The following is an 18,633-nucleotide window of genomic DNA, read 5'->3' as shown; positions in this document are numbered from 1 at the left end:
CGCAATACGGGGGTGTGATGAGGTGAAGCATATTAAGAATCTAGGGACCACTTCCAACCGGACTTTGTCTCTTGGCTAAGTTCGACCGTAACGGAGCTTGAAAGGCAGCTTTGCCGCAATACGAGAGTGTAATGAGGTGAAGCATATTGAAAATCTGAAGGGGTCACTTTCAATCGGACGTTGACTGCATTTGTCTTTGGGAAGTTCGAATAGTTCGAATAGTAAAATTTCAGTGCGAATCGAATCGAATAGCAAACACTATTCGAAAAATATTCGAAATTTCGAATATTCGCACACCCCTACTTTAAAGTTCATTTGCCAGCATAACTGCTTGTTGATGCAGCAAAATTTTCCTCAGTGTTTTCAGTTATACCCATAAGTGGGGAACAATACAGAAAGCAAACACATTTGCCAGCCATCGCAGCATTGTGTTGCAGCTTCTACTGATAATGCTAGCCGTTGGCTCGTGCCATCGAGTACATATGATAAAGAGTGGGCCCACGCTCAAAATGTTTGTCTAATCATTCTTTTTTTGTTGTTGTTGTTGTTTTTTCGTGAACAGTGACATTGCTGCAGCACTCTAGACAACCTTTTGTGACTGAAGAAACGCATCGCTGTCGTGTGCGCAGTTTTTCTGTTGCTTTAATCAGGAAAAGAACTATCTCAAGTCTTGTGTTTTCACAATCTTAATGCTGTTTACAAAATGCCAATATCTCTACAGTACTTAGGGAGAGTATTGTCAAAGGCCTAATGTACTTGCTATTTGAGAGAGAAAGGTGATGTGATTTTATTCGTAAGACAAAATGACTAAATATGTGTGTGCCATTCTTTGCCGATAAGAAGCATATTGTGTCTGTGTACACTGTAACTGTTGGATGTAGCATTTTAACAAGGTTCTTTCTGTATGTTGAGCTGTGATGTTTCCAAATGTGTGAAAAAAGTTACGTTTCTGACACCCCACAGAAAAATTTGAACTCTCACTTGATCTCTTTCTAGGGTGTCTGAGTGTCATTGGCTTTTGCTCTTGAAATGTACATTTGTTCAGCGACAGTTTTCTGAAATTGCATACGTTCAAACTTATGTCTATATAAAAATTGTAATATACTTCAGTGTATGTATATAGCTGTACCAAGTCCTATTAAAAATTTCGTATTTACTGTTATTACTGCATCATGTTGCTCACCATAATGGCTGAATAGCATTGAAAAGACATCTGCTACCTCCGTGTAACATGTACAGTTAATGCTCAAAATCCAGATATAACAAGGTAAGCTTTTCTTTTTATGTGGATGTCTGTGTGTGTAGAGACCATACTTCAAATATTTTTTTAGTTGAATGCTGCCTGTCAATAATTCGGTTCGACTGTGCTCATATTTCGTCGTAAGACTCTAAAAAGCTTGCTACTTGCATTAAGGAGCTTGCTACTTGCATTAAAACTTTTTTTTCAATGCACAATTTAGAATTAGCTTGCTAATTTGCATTAATACTGTGTTAATTAAGCTGGACATACTTGGGAGTAACAAAGCTTCAAGCATTAAAGATTTGACTGCTATATAAAAAGTAAAAGAGCAAGCACAGCAGATAAAATGCACTTCCTTCTTGCGGTACTTACTAAACGGAAATTTTATAGACCAGAACGTGCCAGCGTTTGAGGGATAACTGTACGTAGTAATTAAATTATGGTGCATTTTTATTTCCCGTTTATATTACATCTGTATGGATACAAATAATGCAGAGTCCTTGAACTTTCTTTTTATTTATCGTTACAATTTTCCTGCATAACCTCGTTTTTTTATGAGAGCGGGAAGGTGAAGAATGGAATACTTGCATCTAACTGCAATTTAACTGTGGCCCAAAAGAACTGGAAATTTGCAAGTGTTTTTTTGCTTTCATCTGTGGAATTAGTTGCACAATTATGTAAGACACCCCGCATATTTACTAAGCATCTTGGAAATGGGGGGCCTTATTTTCAGCTCGCGTGCCATGGGCACTGTTCAGTGCCCATGCATAGTGCAAGTGCCGAGAACTACAAGGACTTTATTTTTTTTAGGGGTGGTGGGGGCAGTGACACCTTGATTCTCAATTTTAGATGGAAGTGCAGTATGGTCCTGCATTCTATCACATTAAAAAAGGGGGTTGGTGGGGATTCGAAGTGCTTAACTGTTGCAGTAGAAATAGATCGGCAGGCCCTCATTTTATTGCCGGCGCCTCTGAATTTAACTTCGCTGCCTCTTCTAGCGTATTCCCCATTGCTAGTTAGCGCTCCTCTGCACGTTTAATAGTTCAAGTCGCTAGACCTAAGTTAACTTCAGAGCTTTCCAAGCCCTGCACGACTTGATGAAAGACGCGCCGTCGACCGCGAACGATTCCCGTGCATCAGTCTAGCGCATCCAGCAGGACGTGAACGGCGTGCCGTTGTTTCCCCGCATTTCACGCCGGTTTATTTTCGTGACCTACGCACCGCGGGCTCCCGAAACGGAACGCCGGCCGTCGCCCGCGCGCACACCGCACCGCACATCACCCCTGCGACGCGGTGGTATGCGGCGGATGGACACACCACAACACGGACAACACCACTACGAAGGGATCGCGACGCGGTGACGCCAACGACGCGTCGGGTAACTGTGCATGGTTGTGGTCGTTTTGATATGTTGTCTAAGCGCTCCTCGATAATTGGATCACCGTGCCAGCTACTACGGAGAGTCGGCTGCCGTCCGCAATACTTCGTGCTGCAGTGACTTGCCGGGAAGCCACTTAACTGAGCGGCAGGGGCTCTGCTCGTCTCCGCGGTCTTCAGAGAAAACCACCGAAGCAGCCGACGACATCCTAGGTAACGTGAATTAGCTGAGCTTTCATTTAATTATTCACCTGTCACACTGCAGCTTCGCTACAGGGTGTTGATCTCGTGTACACACTTGCGCAAGACGCTGGCTTTTTCTCGGTTGCCCGCGCCCACGCTTTATCGCTCGGTCGCGGTTGTTGACATCTCTACAGTAGTGCCCGTTCGCTTTCGGATTCGGCGACACGATGCGCGAGATTGCACGGGAGAGAGACTTGTTGTTCGCGCGCTATATTTAGTGCGGCTCGCCTAGCCCATGTCGTCCATTCGTGTCGTTCTAGGCCGGCTACGATGGAGGCGAGGATCAAAGAAGCGTTGAAAACGAAGAAACTTCGCGCTACCGGCCGCGGAGGCAGCGGCTGCATCAACGAAGGCGAGGCGTACGAAACCGACGATGGCGAAGTGTTTATTAAGAGAAACTCCAAGCCGCAGGTGAGTTGCGCGTTTCGTTTGTTTTGAGCGAGAAGATTCGATTCGATGGGAACGCGTCCGGCGACACGCAGTACGCTTCTTTGTGCAGGCACGTACGATGTTCGATGGCGAGTTCGCAGCCTTGAAAGCTATACTAGAGACGGAGACCGTGAAAGTTCCGAAGCCGTACGTCGTAAGTATATTATATTTCCTTTCTGAAAACTTCTAAGGTTTCTATTGGAATGTCAGGCATACTGCAAAAGGTTTTGTGCGATTAGCGCGAACCTAACATTTAAGCAGCACTTGTATGGATCTAACTCAATGCGCGTTGTTTTACTCGGCAAGAGTCCATTCTGTGCGCTGTCTTTTTAGCTAAAGTCAAGGTGACATTCGTAGGCTTTAACGGCTTTCGCATAAATCTTTTTCGTTTTCCTCAATGCAAAACTGCGTGCGAACTGCGAGCTGATAAATGCAGTGATGTGCCACATCCAAAAGTATAGTAGTAATTTATTGTTCATGTGCAGCTAGCTATACATGTTCCTGCTATTTTGATTTTTCTCCTTGTGCTCGACGCACAAATTAAGGATATATTTTTTCAATGCGCATGTGCATGCATGCTATTTGTTGCTAAACAAACTGTCGCTAAAAGAAGACCATATTCTGACTGCGCATGTAGACATGTCGACCTAAACAGAAAGTTAGTTTTGTACCTTAAAGCACTTCTGAGTTTCCCCATCATTGAGGTAGTGCATGCGTTGCTTAACGACGTAAGCAGCACAGTAAGTCTTTTTCACTATAAAGACGTCAGAATTTTTATGTTCTCTCTCCCTAATGTGTAAAAAAACGACACCATCGCTGTTATCCAAGACAACTAAACTACAACAATGCAGATTGAGCCTTCCTCTCCTCTTGTTCCTTTGCCAAGTTTCACACACCCCTTTTCAACACTTTACGACAGCGAGGCCATTGACTGACATCTCCGTGTCACTCTGTTGGCTCCAATTTTTGGGTGCCAGCAGCATTTGCACGACCTATACCAAGTTTAGTTGAGAAAAAAAAAGGAGGATAGCCTGACTAACTGCAGCTTAATTGTCGGGGCCTCCAGTCCTCTGATAAATGCCCCTTGCGTAGGTGGTTGACAACCCTTCCGGCGGTGCGGCCCTGGTTATGGAGAGCGTGCGGATGCGCCAATTGAACCGCCACTCGGAGCTCCTGGGCAAGCAGCTGGCAAGGTGCCCAACCACAAGGCCCGGTGTGTGGCGACGCGTGACTAATTGACGCACTGTCACCTGTCAAACCCTATCTTGCAGCATGCATTTGCACAACAGCCGCAAACGGGACGAGGGAAGCTCGGTGCACGGCGCCCGGAACGAGTCTGGCTACGTGGACCAGTTTGGCTTTGATGTCACCACCTGCTGTGGGTACCTGCCGTTGGATAATAGCTGGCACGATGACTGGGTGGTGAGCTACGTACTGCAGAATCTCCTTGACGTTACGTTTGAACATTGAATATAGGGCACCTTCTTGGACTACTTAGTCATCATCATCGGCCTGACTATGCCAACTGCAGGGCAAAAGCCTGTACTGTGTTATTTATTTATTTATTTATTTATTTATTTATTTATTTATTTATTTATTTATTTATTTATTTATACAGTACTTAGCCTCTAGCTGAGGCTGTATAAGCAGGAGTGTGAGTAACAAGTATAAAACGAAGTGAACAAATTAAGATACAACAATCGTGTCACAAGAACAACAAAAGAAAGAGCGCTCCAGAAGAGCAAGATACAAACCGTATACGCAACTTTTCAAGCATTGGTACGCACAAACTGATTGCAGAGAGATATTACAGTACTTCTTTTCACGTAAAAAAAAAAAGTGGAGACGCGACAGCCGTATCCCGTCAACTAAAAGGGGTTAAACAAAAGAGTTATAATGCGCTCTAAAGAAAAACGAAACAAATAAGTGTAAGGCATATGGACAGCGTTCGAAACTATAATGGTTGTAAATGATTGTGATTCTCCATGATTCTCCAATTAACCTGGTCCTGTGCTGGATGCAGCTACGTTATCCCCGCAAACTTCTCAATGCTATCTGTCCTGTTTTGAAAACAGATGGAGATAACATATTACTTATTCGTGTTAGTGGCGTCATGACAGCGTATATAGCTCGATGGCCTTTATTTTGATCTATTTGTGTCCAACAAGAACCTACCACTTATAATTTCATCTCATTATACTGAATTTGGAATCTAGCATTGATCTCTGCACTGTTTATCTATGTGCCCAGCTGTTGCTATTGTTTTAGCATCTTTGTTCATTTCTTTTCTGTTTGCCTATGCAGTGTTTGGAAGGGCTAGGGGGGGGGGTGAGGGGTTTATATGGAAAGTGTCAGCTCTCATTGCTTATATCCAGCTTCTTAACAATGTGCACACAAAACATTTGTTGGATGTTTTTCCTCAGATACCTGCAAAACATTCCATACAGACTTGTGTAACGGCCGTACATTTTTTTCTCACGACCTTGTTGAGGTGTGGCATTTACTTCAGAGATCAGGCCAATTGGTCAAATATTTTCGTACAAATATGAAATGTGTTGTCATTTGAAGCACATCTTCCAAAATCACATATATACAGTAGAACCCCGCTGATACGTTTTTGAAGGGACCATAGGAAATAAACGTAAGAGACGGGAAACGTAAGAGCCGAAAAACAGGAAAAACGGCAAAATATTTAGTGGTACAGAATTTTATTTCAATTCTTACGAGCAGCACGAAAATTGGCGCGCTCAGCCACGATCTAGTCGATGCATAGAAACGCGGAGCTTAGGGCGGCCTTATCCACAGAAATGTAATCAACGTATGTGATTTTAGGGGCGAAGCTCCTTAAGGCGGCACCCGTTCGTCCCTCGTCGTGCTCGTAGTAGTGAGTAACAAGTCTTACCCTTTGACCTCCAAGGTGGTGCCGGTGGGAGATTTCTCCTGTGCGTTGTTGAACAATAAAAAATTCGCAGCGTGCGCGTTAACTAAAAGCCGAATTCTTCTGTCTCTGTAGAAGTGTAAGTGTTAGCTAAAAGCCGACTTCTTCTGTCTCTCATTCCCATTAGCAGCCATTGTTTACCTCCAAGGTAGTGCCTGGTGAGATTTCTCCTGTGCGTGATTAAACAATAAAAATTTTGTTCAAAACGCCGTTGATTGATGAAATAAACCAACGAAAGACGCCAGATGTTTTGTAAAAACAAAACGAAAGAACGCCAGATGTTTCTAAAGCAAAACGAAAAAGACGCCAGCTGCTTAACAAAAGACGCAAGGTGTTTTCTAAAGCAATGGTTTTCTAAACAATGAAAATTCACAGCGTACATGTAAAATTAAAGTGAGCTGCAAGTCGTCATAACTCATCGAACCTTTAGTATAAACGCGCCCGATCTCACGTCGGTGATGATGTACTGGGCAGAATTCACGGAAGATTCACGGTTTACCGATGAACCTCCGCAGCTTCGCCCACTCATCATCATTCACTCCGTGGATATGCTGTGATTTTTTTTTTAACACCAACAGCTGTAGGCATGAAAGAACTAAGCACACGCAATCACGACCGGCGCGGCGAGTCCGACCGCGAACCGCATGCACGACCATGCGAGCTCCAACAACCAGCTCGAACTCCTCCCGTTCTCCGACAAATAACGATGATGATGAGTCTACGCCAACGCGATGGCAGAAGTGAATGCCAATCTCGAAGGCCTTGCTTTCGCAAGCAAGTACGTCATACACGCCATGTTTGTGCAATGCAAATCTCAGAGGCTATGCTTTTGTCAATAGTAAATGCCAATCTCGAAGGCCTTGCTTTCGCGAGCAGTTACGTCATAGACGCCATCTTTGCAATTTGAATCTCGAAGGCCATGCTTTTGTTTGCATCAATTGAAAGATTCTGTTGCTTGCACCTCTCATGCGGCTAATATTACGGTCAAACGAGGCCAAGCTGCGTGAAAATGCACCATGGCCGCTCTCTTTGGTAGTCACTCGGTCGGCTCCGGGCGCACTTCGCGACGTATCATACGGGAACGGTCCGACAGTTACGACGTAACAACGGGGTTCCCAATACATTGTATCCTATGGGAGCTATGCCGGGACCGGCGGAAAACGACGTAACAGCCGGGAAAACGCAGCAGTGAGGAACGTAACAGCGGGGTTTACCACTAAAAAAGCAAACGCCCTCCACCTCGTAATGAATTTGTTCATGCCCGCCATGCAGGTGGCTACTCTTCTTCACTGTTACTGCTCCTGCTGGTTTAGCATCAATCCACCAGTACATACGTGGATTAAGCTTGCGTTTATTTCACCATAATTTTGGTGTTGTTTGCATTGTATAGACACTTGTACTTATCAAATAATACCACCTGTTGTATGGAATGCGAGGAAAAAAAGCTGCGAATCAAACACAGCTTGACTGGCCCCACATCCCAACAAAACAAGGCAGAAAAGTGGCCGCAATCAAGCATTCGCATAAATGTAATATATATATAACATATATTTCAATTGGCACAATAAAGGAAGACAGCAAGATATGAAATAAATGCAGACAATTCAAATGTAAAAATATAATAATAATGAACGCAGCAACGTGAAAATTCTCCACTTCTTTTGAGAAAAAGACGAAAGGAATCGAAGCATGAAAAAAACATAATTTGTCAGTGTTATGCCAATATATTCTAATATGTGAGTGTGTTTAAAAGTGATGTTAAGAGAATAAGCTAAACATATCCATTTGTGAGAGAAGGTGCAATCGTTCTAATGAAAAATTAAACATGTTAAGGGTCATCTGATGACTTAATGTGTAATATAAAGTAAATTTATAATAAATCATCTTCTGTGCCACCAATGGTGTTGGCGATAACTATTATGCACTTCAAAGCTTTTAGCAATCACTCGAAATTTGTTTGTTAGAATATACATGGTTATTTGGAATATGTCAGTTGAAATTTCTGTTTCTTGATTTTTGTTCTTTGTTGTACTATTTCTCGGGCTGCCAAGTTAAAGCTACAGCCCTTACACGAGTTTATACAGTATATCCTCTCGAGAGACACTGAATTCAAGGTAGCTGCAGCAGTCCGGATTAACATCTCTAATACTTAGTAAATCTGACAATCAGTGTCCCAAAATTTCACTTTGGGGTTAGAAAAGTAAATTCTCGAGCAGAAAGGCCATCTGTTAGATAAAATAAGAAAACCGATAGTGGATTAACAGTTGTGGCTGTCAATCCATATGAAATGGTTGTTCAGGTATGGTCAAATCTCATATAGTGCCCCAGTACAGAAGGATCATACCTGTGGCATGAAGTACACACAACAGTGTTAAAAAGCAAATATGCGTACCCCATCAGTAATAGGAAATTACGTTGCCATAGAATTGACATGGAAAGGCTGCATGTATTTCATTCACTGAAAGTTGGAACGAAGAATAATGATGAGTTGGGCCTAGCTGCCAACTGTTAGAAAATGCTGAGGGAAAAAAAAGAAAGAAAAGATTGCTAAAATTGCCTCTAGTAGTTTGTATTCTCCATTTTCAAATCTGAATTGTGCATGAAATTTATGAAAATCTGGTTCCACATACCTCTGTCAATGTCATGGTTTGGAAATGCAAGCTTTTCCATCCATATCTCCAGATTGGCTTAAATTTTATTTTCAGTAATAATGAAGTCCCGTATGGCATGAAAATACCTTTATTATAATCAGATATTCATTATAAGCATATATGTTTGTTACATGCTGATTATTTGTTACATAGCATTAGATTTATGTCATTTTATATATCCAGTTATTCATTATTATCCCTGTTCATTATGGTACGTACCAAGGTTTTACTACATGTACCGATACGTTTTTTAAAATGAGCACAGGTACTGCAGCTAACAGATGACCTGATACACCTCATCAAACTATTAATGTATGCGTGATCTGAGTGATCTGAGAAAAGCTTAAGATTATGCAAGATGTGGTGTTGAAACTAGGTCGAGTAACGAAGCACATGCTAGCATAGAATAACAGAGAGCTGAGCTAGTTGGTAAGTATTCATTCTAAAAAGACAGGGTGTGCAAACAAGGACACAAGAAAGAAGTCAGGACACGACAAACGCCGACTAACAACTGAAGAGACGCACAACGGCTGAAAAGGAAAGAAGGCACGAAAACTTATCTGCGCATGCCCGTGCAACAGGCGAACCTATCAATCTGGCACGCGTGGCGGTCTACGTTGAAGATAACTGTTAAGGCATTTGATTTCATCTTTATGCAGGTTAATCGACGGTTGGCTCACGCATGCGCTACCACTATTCTCGATATGCCATGCTTCAATCATCAGGCACGTTTCTTCATTTCTATAACGGTACAACACTGCGCGTTCATCGAATTTTGGCGTGCACTTGCAATCTCGACAATGTAAAGATAGATTAGAAGGTGAGCCTCCTGTTAGCGATCTCTTATGTTCCAATAATCTCTGGTTAATGCATCGGCCTGTTTGCCCTACGTAGAAGCGACCGCAGCTGAAAGGGACCTTATACACCACACTCGTACGCCACACTCGTTGCCGTGCAAACGCGCCTGATGATTGAAGCATGGCATGTCGAGAATAGTGGTAGCGCATGCGTGAGCCAACCGTCGATTAACCTGCATAAAGATGAAATCAAATGCCTTAACAGTTATCTTCAACGTAGACCGCCACGCGTGCCGGATTGATAGGTTCGCCTGTTGCATGGGCATGCGCAGATAAGTTTTCGTGCCTTCTTTCCTTTTCAGCCATTGTGCGTCTCTTCAGTTGTTAGTCAGCGTTTGTGGTGTCCTGACTTCTTTCTTGTGTCCTTGTTTGCACGCCCTGTCTTTTTAGAATGAATACATGCTAGCAGTATGAAAGTATTTCATCCGTAACTTGCATGGTGTTTTCAGTGGTGCAGAATGCTACTGAATAGTGCATACGTAGTTGACATGTACACTGCTAATATCAAAATTGATACATAGATACTTTGTTATCCGAGCAAAGTTGAAAGAGGCTATGATTGTTCTTGTTTTCATCACTGGGCTCGCGTCCTAAATAAAAAAAATTAAAGTATTGACAGCAACTGCACGCATCATTGAGGGGTGTATTTGGACCATTCTGTACATGTGCGCCTTTTGTAGGGCTAGAGAACACTTACAGCCGGAGTACTCAATGCTTAGTAAATTAGTACATGTTACAGGAAAAGAAAGTTACCAATTACAACTACTTCAGTCAAAAATGTAATTGGTTACAGTTACTAAATACTGTTTCATACAAGTAACCGGGGGATTACTAAAATATAATCAATTACTTTTCCTTCACATTTTGTGTTGGGCAATTCCTTGCCTGCTCAAAACAGCCATTTTTGACATGATCTTGCCTCATGTGGAATGGCTCATATGCAGATAAAAAATCCGGCAGATCTAACGTGCTGTGGGAATTGATGTAATGTGAAGCAGCCAGCAAAGAGCTACGTACATCGTCTTTTGTCTTTGAGGCAAATGAAGTCATTCATGTCATTACATCAAGTTCACTATATATTGCATGTTTGTCATGCATGCATGCATGCATGCATTTACCATCTGGTATATACCATGCTAATGAAACGTATATTCTGGTATATACAATGCATGACCTGTCCATTTATGGTCGTCACGCACCCATGTCATGCCATATCACTTTTGGTATATATTCAGTTAACAAAACGGCCGGAAGCGCACCAAGACAGTGTCATGTAAATCATGCACTACATGATATGCACGTCATGATTTGCATGTTTTGCATGTTGGGACCTGTCATTTATGTTCGTCATACAGTCACGTCGCACAATACCAATTTTGGTGTATATCAAGCTAGTGAAATGGCCGTGAGCGCACCATGAGCGTGGCTTGTAAATAATGCCGTACATGACATGCATGTCATTATTTTCATGTTACCACCTGTCATTTATGTTCGTTACACAGTTACGTCACGCAATAACAATTTTGGTGTATATCAAGCTAGCAAACCGGCCGCGAGATCACAATGAGTGTGGCATGTAAATCATGCTGCACATAACATGCATGTCATTATTTTAGTGTTACTACATGTCATTTAGTTGATTGTTCAGTCATGTCGCCCAATAACAGTTTTGGTTTATATCAAGCTAGTGAAACGACCGCAAGCACACCATGAGCGTGGCATGTAAAATCATGCCACACATAACATGCATGTCATTATTTTCATGTTACCACCTGTCATTTATGTTCGTCATTCAGTCACATCGCCCAATCACAGCTTTGGTTTATATCAAGCTAGCGAACAAGGCACGAACGCACCATGAGCGGGGCATATAAATCATGCCACACAGCACATGCATGTCATTATTTTCATGTTACTACTTGTCATGTATGTTTGTCAGACAGTCACATCACACAATACCAATATTGGTGTATATCAAGATAGCGAAACGGCCGCGAGTGCACCATGAGTGTGGCATGTAAGTCATGTCATACATGACGTGCATGACTGCATGTCATTATTTTCATATGTTACCACCTCTCATTTATGTTCATCATACAGTCGTGTCGCACAATACCAATTATGGTGTATATTAAGAAAGTGAAATGGCTGCGAGTGCACCATGAGCGTGGCATGTAAGTCATGCTGTGCATGACATGTATGTCATGATTTTCATGTTACCACCAGTCATTTATGTTTGTCACACAGAAATGTCTCGTCATACCAATTTTGGTATATATTAATTAAACAACCACGAGTGCCCCGAGACCATGTCATGTTTGGTTTATATCAAGCTAGCGAACAGGCCGCGAATGCACCATGAGCATGGCATGTAAATCATGCTGTACATGACATGCATGTCATTACTTTCATGTTAACACTTGTCATTTATGTTTGTCACACAGTCACATTACGCAATACCAATCATGCCGCGAAACGCTATACCAATCATATGCATGTAAATCCTATGTATGCTGTACATGACATGTGTGTCATGATTTGCACATTAGGACCTGTCACTTATGTTCGTGATACACTGTTGTCATGCCATACCTATTTTTATATATAACGAAACAGCCGCAAGAAAACCAAGACCGTGGCGCCTAATCATGCCGTTCATGACATGCACGTCATGATCTTCATGTTATGACCTGTCATTTATGTTTGTCATACAGTCATGTTACACCATACGAATTTTGGTATGCACCCCATTCACAAAATGGCCAGGAGAGCACAAAGTTGTAGACGGTTGGATAGATAAATACAATGAAAGTCGCAGGAGTTCACTAGAAATGCTTCGCATTTAAAATCTTGCGGTAATGCCTCATAGTGGTTTCTCATAAACAATGCAGGCATGCTTATGAAGTGTTGCATGCATGTGGTCTCTGCACCATGTCCATCAATCATGCGATGAAGTTTTATTAATGTCGCAAACACCTAGGCACATGTGGCTTATTCGTAGAACAAATGCCATGATCTTTTGAATGACCACAGAGAAGTGAAACCCCGGCAAGATTTGCCAGGGTTTCACTTGCTTGCCATTTGCTTCCACACTCTAAAGGCATGTCGCCTTTAGAGTGTGGAAGCAAATGCAGAGTGCTGTGGTTTGTTTGTCAAAACGTGTACATACCTGAGGCTGCTGCATTCCAAGACTGTGAGCATGTTAACACAGTTCGCACTAAATGCAAGTGCTAAGTGCTGCATCTCCTGTTACAGCTTGTGCGAATAAAGTAACTGGTTACATGTAATTGATTGCAGAAAAACAGTTATTAAATTACAGTGACTGCTACTGCATAAGAAGAGTAATCGATCAACTACAACAATACCAAAAATTGTAATAGATTTTAAGCAATCATTTAAATGACATTTAGTCTTTTGGATCATAATGACTTTTAGTCAGTTATGTGCAAATCTGTTGCTTAGTGAGTGACGATAGAAAGAAGAGTCAGAACCTGTTGACCAAGGTTTGCCTGTTATGCATGTTAAGCATGAAAGTTAATACATGTCTATTTTTTGTAATGTATAATGATGCAAATGTATTATACCCTGGCGATGTTATGCAATTTTTATGCAATACTTACTGTTAAGCTATGCAACTTCTGCCATTTTGTTTCCTGCTGATCTGTTAATTTTTTTTTCACTGTTCATTTCTGCTTTTTTTTCTCTAGCATCTGTATCGTTCGGCAATATGCAAATTTCTTCGTTCTGTGACAATTTCTGAATCCTTGCATTCATCCAATATATTATGTATTGAATTGTACCATACGCCCCCCTCACCCTATCTCCCTCCGTAGGCCTAAATTAACAAAATAAATAAATATATTCAGAATTAGCTGGTTATTTACATGGTTCTCTAAAACATGGCCCTTTGGCCACAAGCTTCTGCTGAGCGTTGCACAGATAAAATGGTCACTTCCCCATGTTGGTCCTATGCAGGAATTCTTTTGCCGGCAGCGCATTGACGCCCAGGTGCGAATGGCTCAGGAGAAGTACCACGACCGTGAGGCACCGGAACTGTGGTCTCTGCTGGTTCACAAGGTGCCGTCATTCTTTGAGGGCATGGAAATTGAGCCCGCCCTCATTCACGGTGACCTCTGGGGCGGCAATGTGGCCGAATACGAGGACGGACCGAGTAAGTCGCTGTTATGCTAGTTAAAGGGACACTAAAGTGCGACAATTGAATCAGTTTAATCTGATAAATTATTCTTTGAAAATTCTACCTTTGTTAATAGACTAATCAATGGAAAAGAAATTAAAGGCCAATATTTCTGCACACAAATATCTGTGTGACGTTGCTGATTTCAAAGTGCTTTTTCATATTTCGGTCCCATTTTCTCAACAAAATTTCCTTAACTTGGTATGCATTAAGTCTCTGGCCCCCCTTAGAGTACAATGTACTTCATTCTTATCAATTAAGAACCATGTAGGCCACAGCAGACACCGTCAAAATCTATGCCATCATGGCGAGTTGATGCGGGAACTTCTAGGTGGTGTGGCCACCTGCATTTTCTTTTTTTTGCATTTTGAGTGCTTGAGTACTTGCACTGTTTTGTTTGAACTGTATTACAAAATTTGTCAAGACTGTGTGCAAGTTACTAAAATAAATGATTTAGCATCTCTTTATGTGTCTGCGTATTGCACATCTGTGTGTGAAAGTGGTGTGTGTTCACTGAAGACAACGTGCCTGCTTCATTCACATCCAAAAAAATTAGTGTGAGGTGCCCCTATTGCAGCGTAACGATTGGCTAGATTTCACGGTGCTTTTAGCCGCCTAAAAGTCTGTAGATATTGGTGATCGTATCCGCAGGTTGCTTCATTCACCATGCTTAAGCAAGCTAAAATAGGTGTTTCTTTTATTTCTTTGCAGTTATATTTGATCCAGCATCGTATTATGGGCACGCAGAGTTTGAGCTGTCCATAGCGAAACTGTTTGGGGGCTTTGATGGCAAGTTCTACTCGGCGTACTTCAAGGTTATACCCAAGGCGGCGGGCTTTGAGAAGAGGCTTGACTTCTACCACCTCTTCCACTACCTCAACCACTGGTAGGTGTCAATGTTTCGCGTGTTAACATCAGCAAGGCATACTGAAGGGGAGAAGACATGTCGCACAGGGGTCCCAGATTTGGCATAAGTCATTAATTTTTGACAGCTAGAAGGTTTCATGTTATTGTAAACTGTCTGAGGTTCTTCAGCACGCACGCGTAGAATTCTGCTGCCAAGCATGAAGTTGGGGGGTTTGATTCATCGCTGTAGTTTATTTTTGTTTTCGACATATGCTGCAACAGTGATGATGTCACAGGAAGCATAACATGATGGCCTATAGGTGCCAGGCATAGAGCGATTGTCCATCCTTGTGAATTTGCACATGCAAGCAAAAAGCTCGCATGTGCGCTTATTCCATATTTTTGATGCAAACAGGGAAAGGGCAGTTGTTATGTCCAGCCCATCCTCTCACCACACATTTGTCCCTCTGTGCCATTTTTTTGTCCGGTGTCGACCTCTAAGGGTTACCACAAGTGTAGCATGAAAAAAAAAAAGTAATTTGGCATGTTTTCGAATGTATGTTAAGTGAAGCTTTCGTGAACTGACAGACAGGTGTGAAACTGTGTTGGGGACGACTCAACGAAAAGGTTTGCTTTTGTTGATTAGCCTTGAGCTTTGTGTGTGGTTGTTATTAGAAATGCCCTAATATTTGCTCTTAATATGTGAACCCTTCACACAACTCTAACGAGAGTTCTGGGGCTTTGTCTGTGTATAATGTCCGTTGTAATTAATTATGTTTCGTAGCAATCTTGATTGACTGAAAGGCAACAATCTCACTTCATCAGCGTTTAAGAAAACTGCTTCAGTGTTCAATCATGTGGTGCTACACAGGATACTTACTCATCACAAGAACGATGTTCTAAGAAACGTTCAGGCAAGAAATTAGACAAACGGAAAAAAAGGTTTACTGCAGCTGATCTCTAAGATTGTACAAGCTGTCAATGGTATAGCTTTGCACTCTGTTTGAAAAAGCAGTTGTTATAAAATAATTTTGTGATTGAAACCTTGCAGTGGTTTTGATCTGTAACCATTTATGTCCCGCAGGAACCATTTTGGTGGCGGATACCGCAGCTCTTCTCTATCCACGATGAGGCGCCTCCTGAAGTAAGACCGTGGCATCGCTCTACGCCAAAGCGTCACAGGCAATGCCTCTCGTCGTTGTTGTCATCATTGTTGCCACTGATGTTGTTGCTGTTGTGACTGTCGCGTTGTTGTCGGCCTACGTTGTGCCAATGTTTGTTGAATGTTGCTATACCAGTGTCTTTCCGGTGGATGCGCCACAGCTGTACGAACGACTCTGGGTGGCATGCTAAAAAAACTGAAACTGTAGCAAAGAGTATGCGGACCAAGCAAGGAAGGAATGATGCAGCTTAAATCTTGCATGCTTGCCAGCTTATACAGATTTTTTGTAAAACATTCGCTCTTTGGGGAGCTTGGTTACGATTGTTGTAACGACATTATAAGCACTAAAAATTGTTTTATTTGTGCTCACTTGAAAAATACAAATTTCGAAAGACTGCAAGTACCGCTGCTGATTTTTCAGACCTGCTTAGTCATTCAGACCTACCCGCATCAACATCCACTTCATAGAAACAATGCGCAACGGTTACCAAAATTTTTTGACCATCATCACACAAATTAATCCCGTTATTTTGAGACAGCATAGCACTGCACATTTTTGGCAGCTACGAGTGCACTGTCTCTATAGAACAAAGTGTGAATTTTTTAAACAAACGGTATGTTCCTTTATCTTTCACAAAATTTTAATAAACTCTTTTGCTTTTCGCATGTACTTTTAAAACCTTAAAGTTGGCAAGTGTTATTATTAAACAAGGTGCTGCGCAAAGGAAACTCAGACAAGGGAGTGAACGAGGATGGGCGCAGACTCGCGACTGAATTTTATTGAAAACAAAACGCATATTTATACAACAGAAACTGCAAATTCATCAATGCGCATGCGAGGAACCTGCTTTCATTATCGTACAATGTTATGGAGGTATCACTGACGCAAATGTCTTTTTTTTCTTGATGAAGAAAGCCTCGGCAAGCTCACGTGCCAACTGGTTTTGATTACGCCTCAAGATTTTTGTTGTTGCCAGCAAAGGCTGGCACGGTTTACCACAGGCAGCCGATGGGCATGCGCTGCAGTGAATAGGCAAATTAGAACCTTGTCCGTTCTTTATCGAAAGCTGATGTTCCCATAGTTGTCCTCGTTCACTTCCTTGTCCGTGTTTCCTTTGCGCAGCACCTTGTTTAATGATGTACGACCGACTCGCCCAGCAACATGCACTGTTGGCAAGTGTCCTCGTACTTTTACATGCCATTGCAAGACATAATATAAACGGTGGAAAAGTAGTTAAGTTTCTGGTTTCTGTGAAACAATTATCGATATGTTTACCTTTCAATGTGTATTTAGTTTGTATGTTTCTGCAAGCTCGTGCAGGAGGTGGCAACACACAGAAAAAGGAAGGTGGCATAAGTGGTGTTTACTGAGGGTATACCAAGTCATGGAGATTTGTTTTTCACATTTCAAAATTCTTTGGTGCTTACTAATGGCCTGTTAATGCTCAGATATTGCATGTATGTCTATGTTTCATAGTCCCTTTTGTTTTTCGATAACTTTGTTTTTCTGGAGACCCCCTTTATAGCACCTTTCATAGTGAGGCAGTAAGATGTGCAGTCTAGTGTGATATTTATGTTTCTGAGTGGCTGCACAGTAAGAACATTTTGGGTTGCCTAACAGTAACTGCTTGTTGGTGCAGGAGGAATAAAAAAAGAAAAGATTATCAGTTCATCGCGCATAATGCCGTTGGATTATACACCACAGCTCTTGCATCTACTGTTGTCATTCCCCTTGGGGAATTCGACGGTGAAACAAATTTTTTATGATTTCTTTCGAACCTTCGATCAGACGTGCTACATCGTCCAAGATGCTGTGTATGCCAATGAACATTGACTGATGGCATCACCTCAAGGAGCGTTAGACAGCAGTTTCAAGACACTGTTTTTTTCTGGCCGGAAATCATTCCCAACCATGTAATCCCACTCATTCCCAACCAGGCGAGTGATAGTGAAGCCAAGCAATTAAAGCGAAATTGCATTTTTTCATTCAGATGTACTGTAAAATGCCGAGCAAGCGCCCCCACCCGAGCAGGTGCCCCTTTCCCTTTTTTGGGAGATCTGAAATAAGTGCCAATGACCGAGCCAGCGCCTCCCATCCCCCTCCTCCCCTGCGCCCACTTTTTTTCCAAGACGAGCATTGCTTATGCATAAAGAACTACAAGAATGGTATCCACTGAACGCATATCTAATGTTGTTTGTGAAATTCCATTGTCATGTGGCCGGTTGTATATTGGAGGATGGTGCGCTGCACGCCAGGCTCTCCGATGTCGGCGATGTATCCACCAGAAGACCGCAGGTCTCTCCAGGCTGAGTGCGCGGCCTTAACTTTTGCGTCTGACTCTGAGGAGTCGTTTAATGCGTTTGACAGTGACGAGGGGGAATAAAAACAGTAAATAGACAAAGCATTTACAGTAGAAGCTCGTTATAACGAAGCGGGATATAACGAACTAATGGATATAACGAAGCAATCGTAATTCCCCTTGAAATTCCCATAGACGCCCATGTATTTAAAACCTCGTTTTAACGAAGCTACAATTTCCTCGCAATGGATATAACGAACCTTTTTTTTCCCCCACCGAGCATTTACTGATCATTTTGGTACCCGGCAAGTCAATATCTTATAGCGCGCGACGCTTTACGTCGCATGCGGTAATTCAAAACTCGCGCCACGCGCTCCCGAGGAGCCGCCTGCCAA

At 42.3% G+C, this 18,633-nt stretch overlaps 3 protein-coding genes across 8 annotated transcripts in view; 2 read left to right on the top strand and 1 right to left on the bottom strand.

Moving 5' to 3' along the window:
• LOC119390336 (cytochrome c oxidase subunit 6A2, mitochondrial) overlaps nucleotides 1-18,633 on the bottom strand; it is a 673,327-nt gene that overhangs the window by 56,176 nt on the left and 598,518 nt on the right. The gene's annotated exons all lie outside the window — the stretch shown is intronic.
• Nucleotides 1-18,633, top strand: part of LOC119390332 (ribosomal protein S6 kinase-related protein) — a 100,662-nt gene that overhangs the window by 54,224 nt on the left and 27,805 nt on the right. The window lies entirely within an intron of this gene.
• Nucleotides 2,721-16,548, top strand: LOC119390333 (ketosamine-3-kinase). 2 transcript variants are annotated; one of them, XM_037657933.2, is made up of 8 exons: nucleotides 2,721-2,830; nucleotides 3,121-3,271; nucleotides 3,360-3,443; nucleotides 4,382-4,482; nucleotides 4,561-4,711; nucleotides 13,711-13,906; nucleotides 14,642-14,816; nucleotides 15,861-16,548. In XM_037657933.2, the coding sequence occupies exons 2-8, from the start codon at nucleotides 3,131-3,133 to the stop codon at nucleotides 15,922-15,924; spliced, it is 912 nt and encodes a 303-aa protein (XP_037513861.1). In that variant the 5' UTR covers nucleotides 2,721-2,830; nucleotides 3,121-3,130; the 3' UTR covers nucleotides 15,925-16,548. The 2 variants fall into 2 exon arrangements, with proteins under 2 accessions (XP_037513861.1, XP_049270701.1); XM_049414744.1 differs by lacking the exon at nucleotides 2,721-2,830 and having other exon boundaries at nucleotides 2,987-3,271.

The sequence above is a fragment of the Rhipicephalus sanguineus genome, chromosome 4 (genome assembly GCF_013339695.2).
Source record: "Rhipicephalus sanguineus isolate Rsan-2018 chromosome 4, BIME_Rsan_1.4, whole genome shotgun sequence".
Lineage (NCBI taxonomy): Eukaryota > Metazoa > Arthropoda > Arachnida > Ixodida > Ixodidae > Rhipicephalus > Rhipicephalus sanguineus.
Note: the sequence above shows the minus strand (reverse complement) of the source record. Positions and strands in the feature narration are given on the sequence as shown.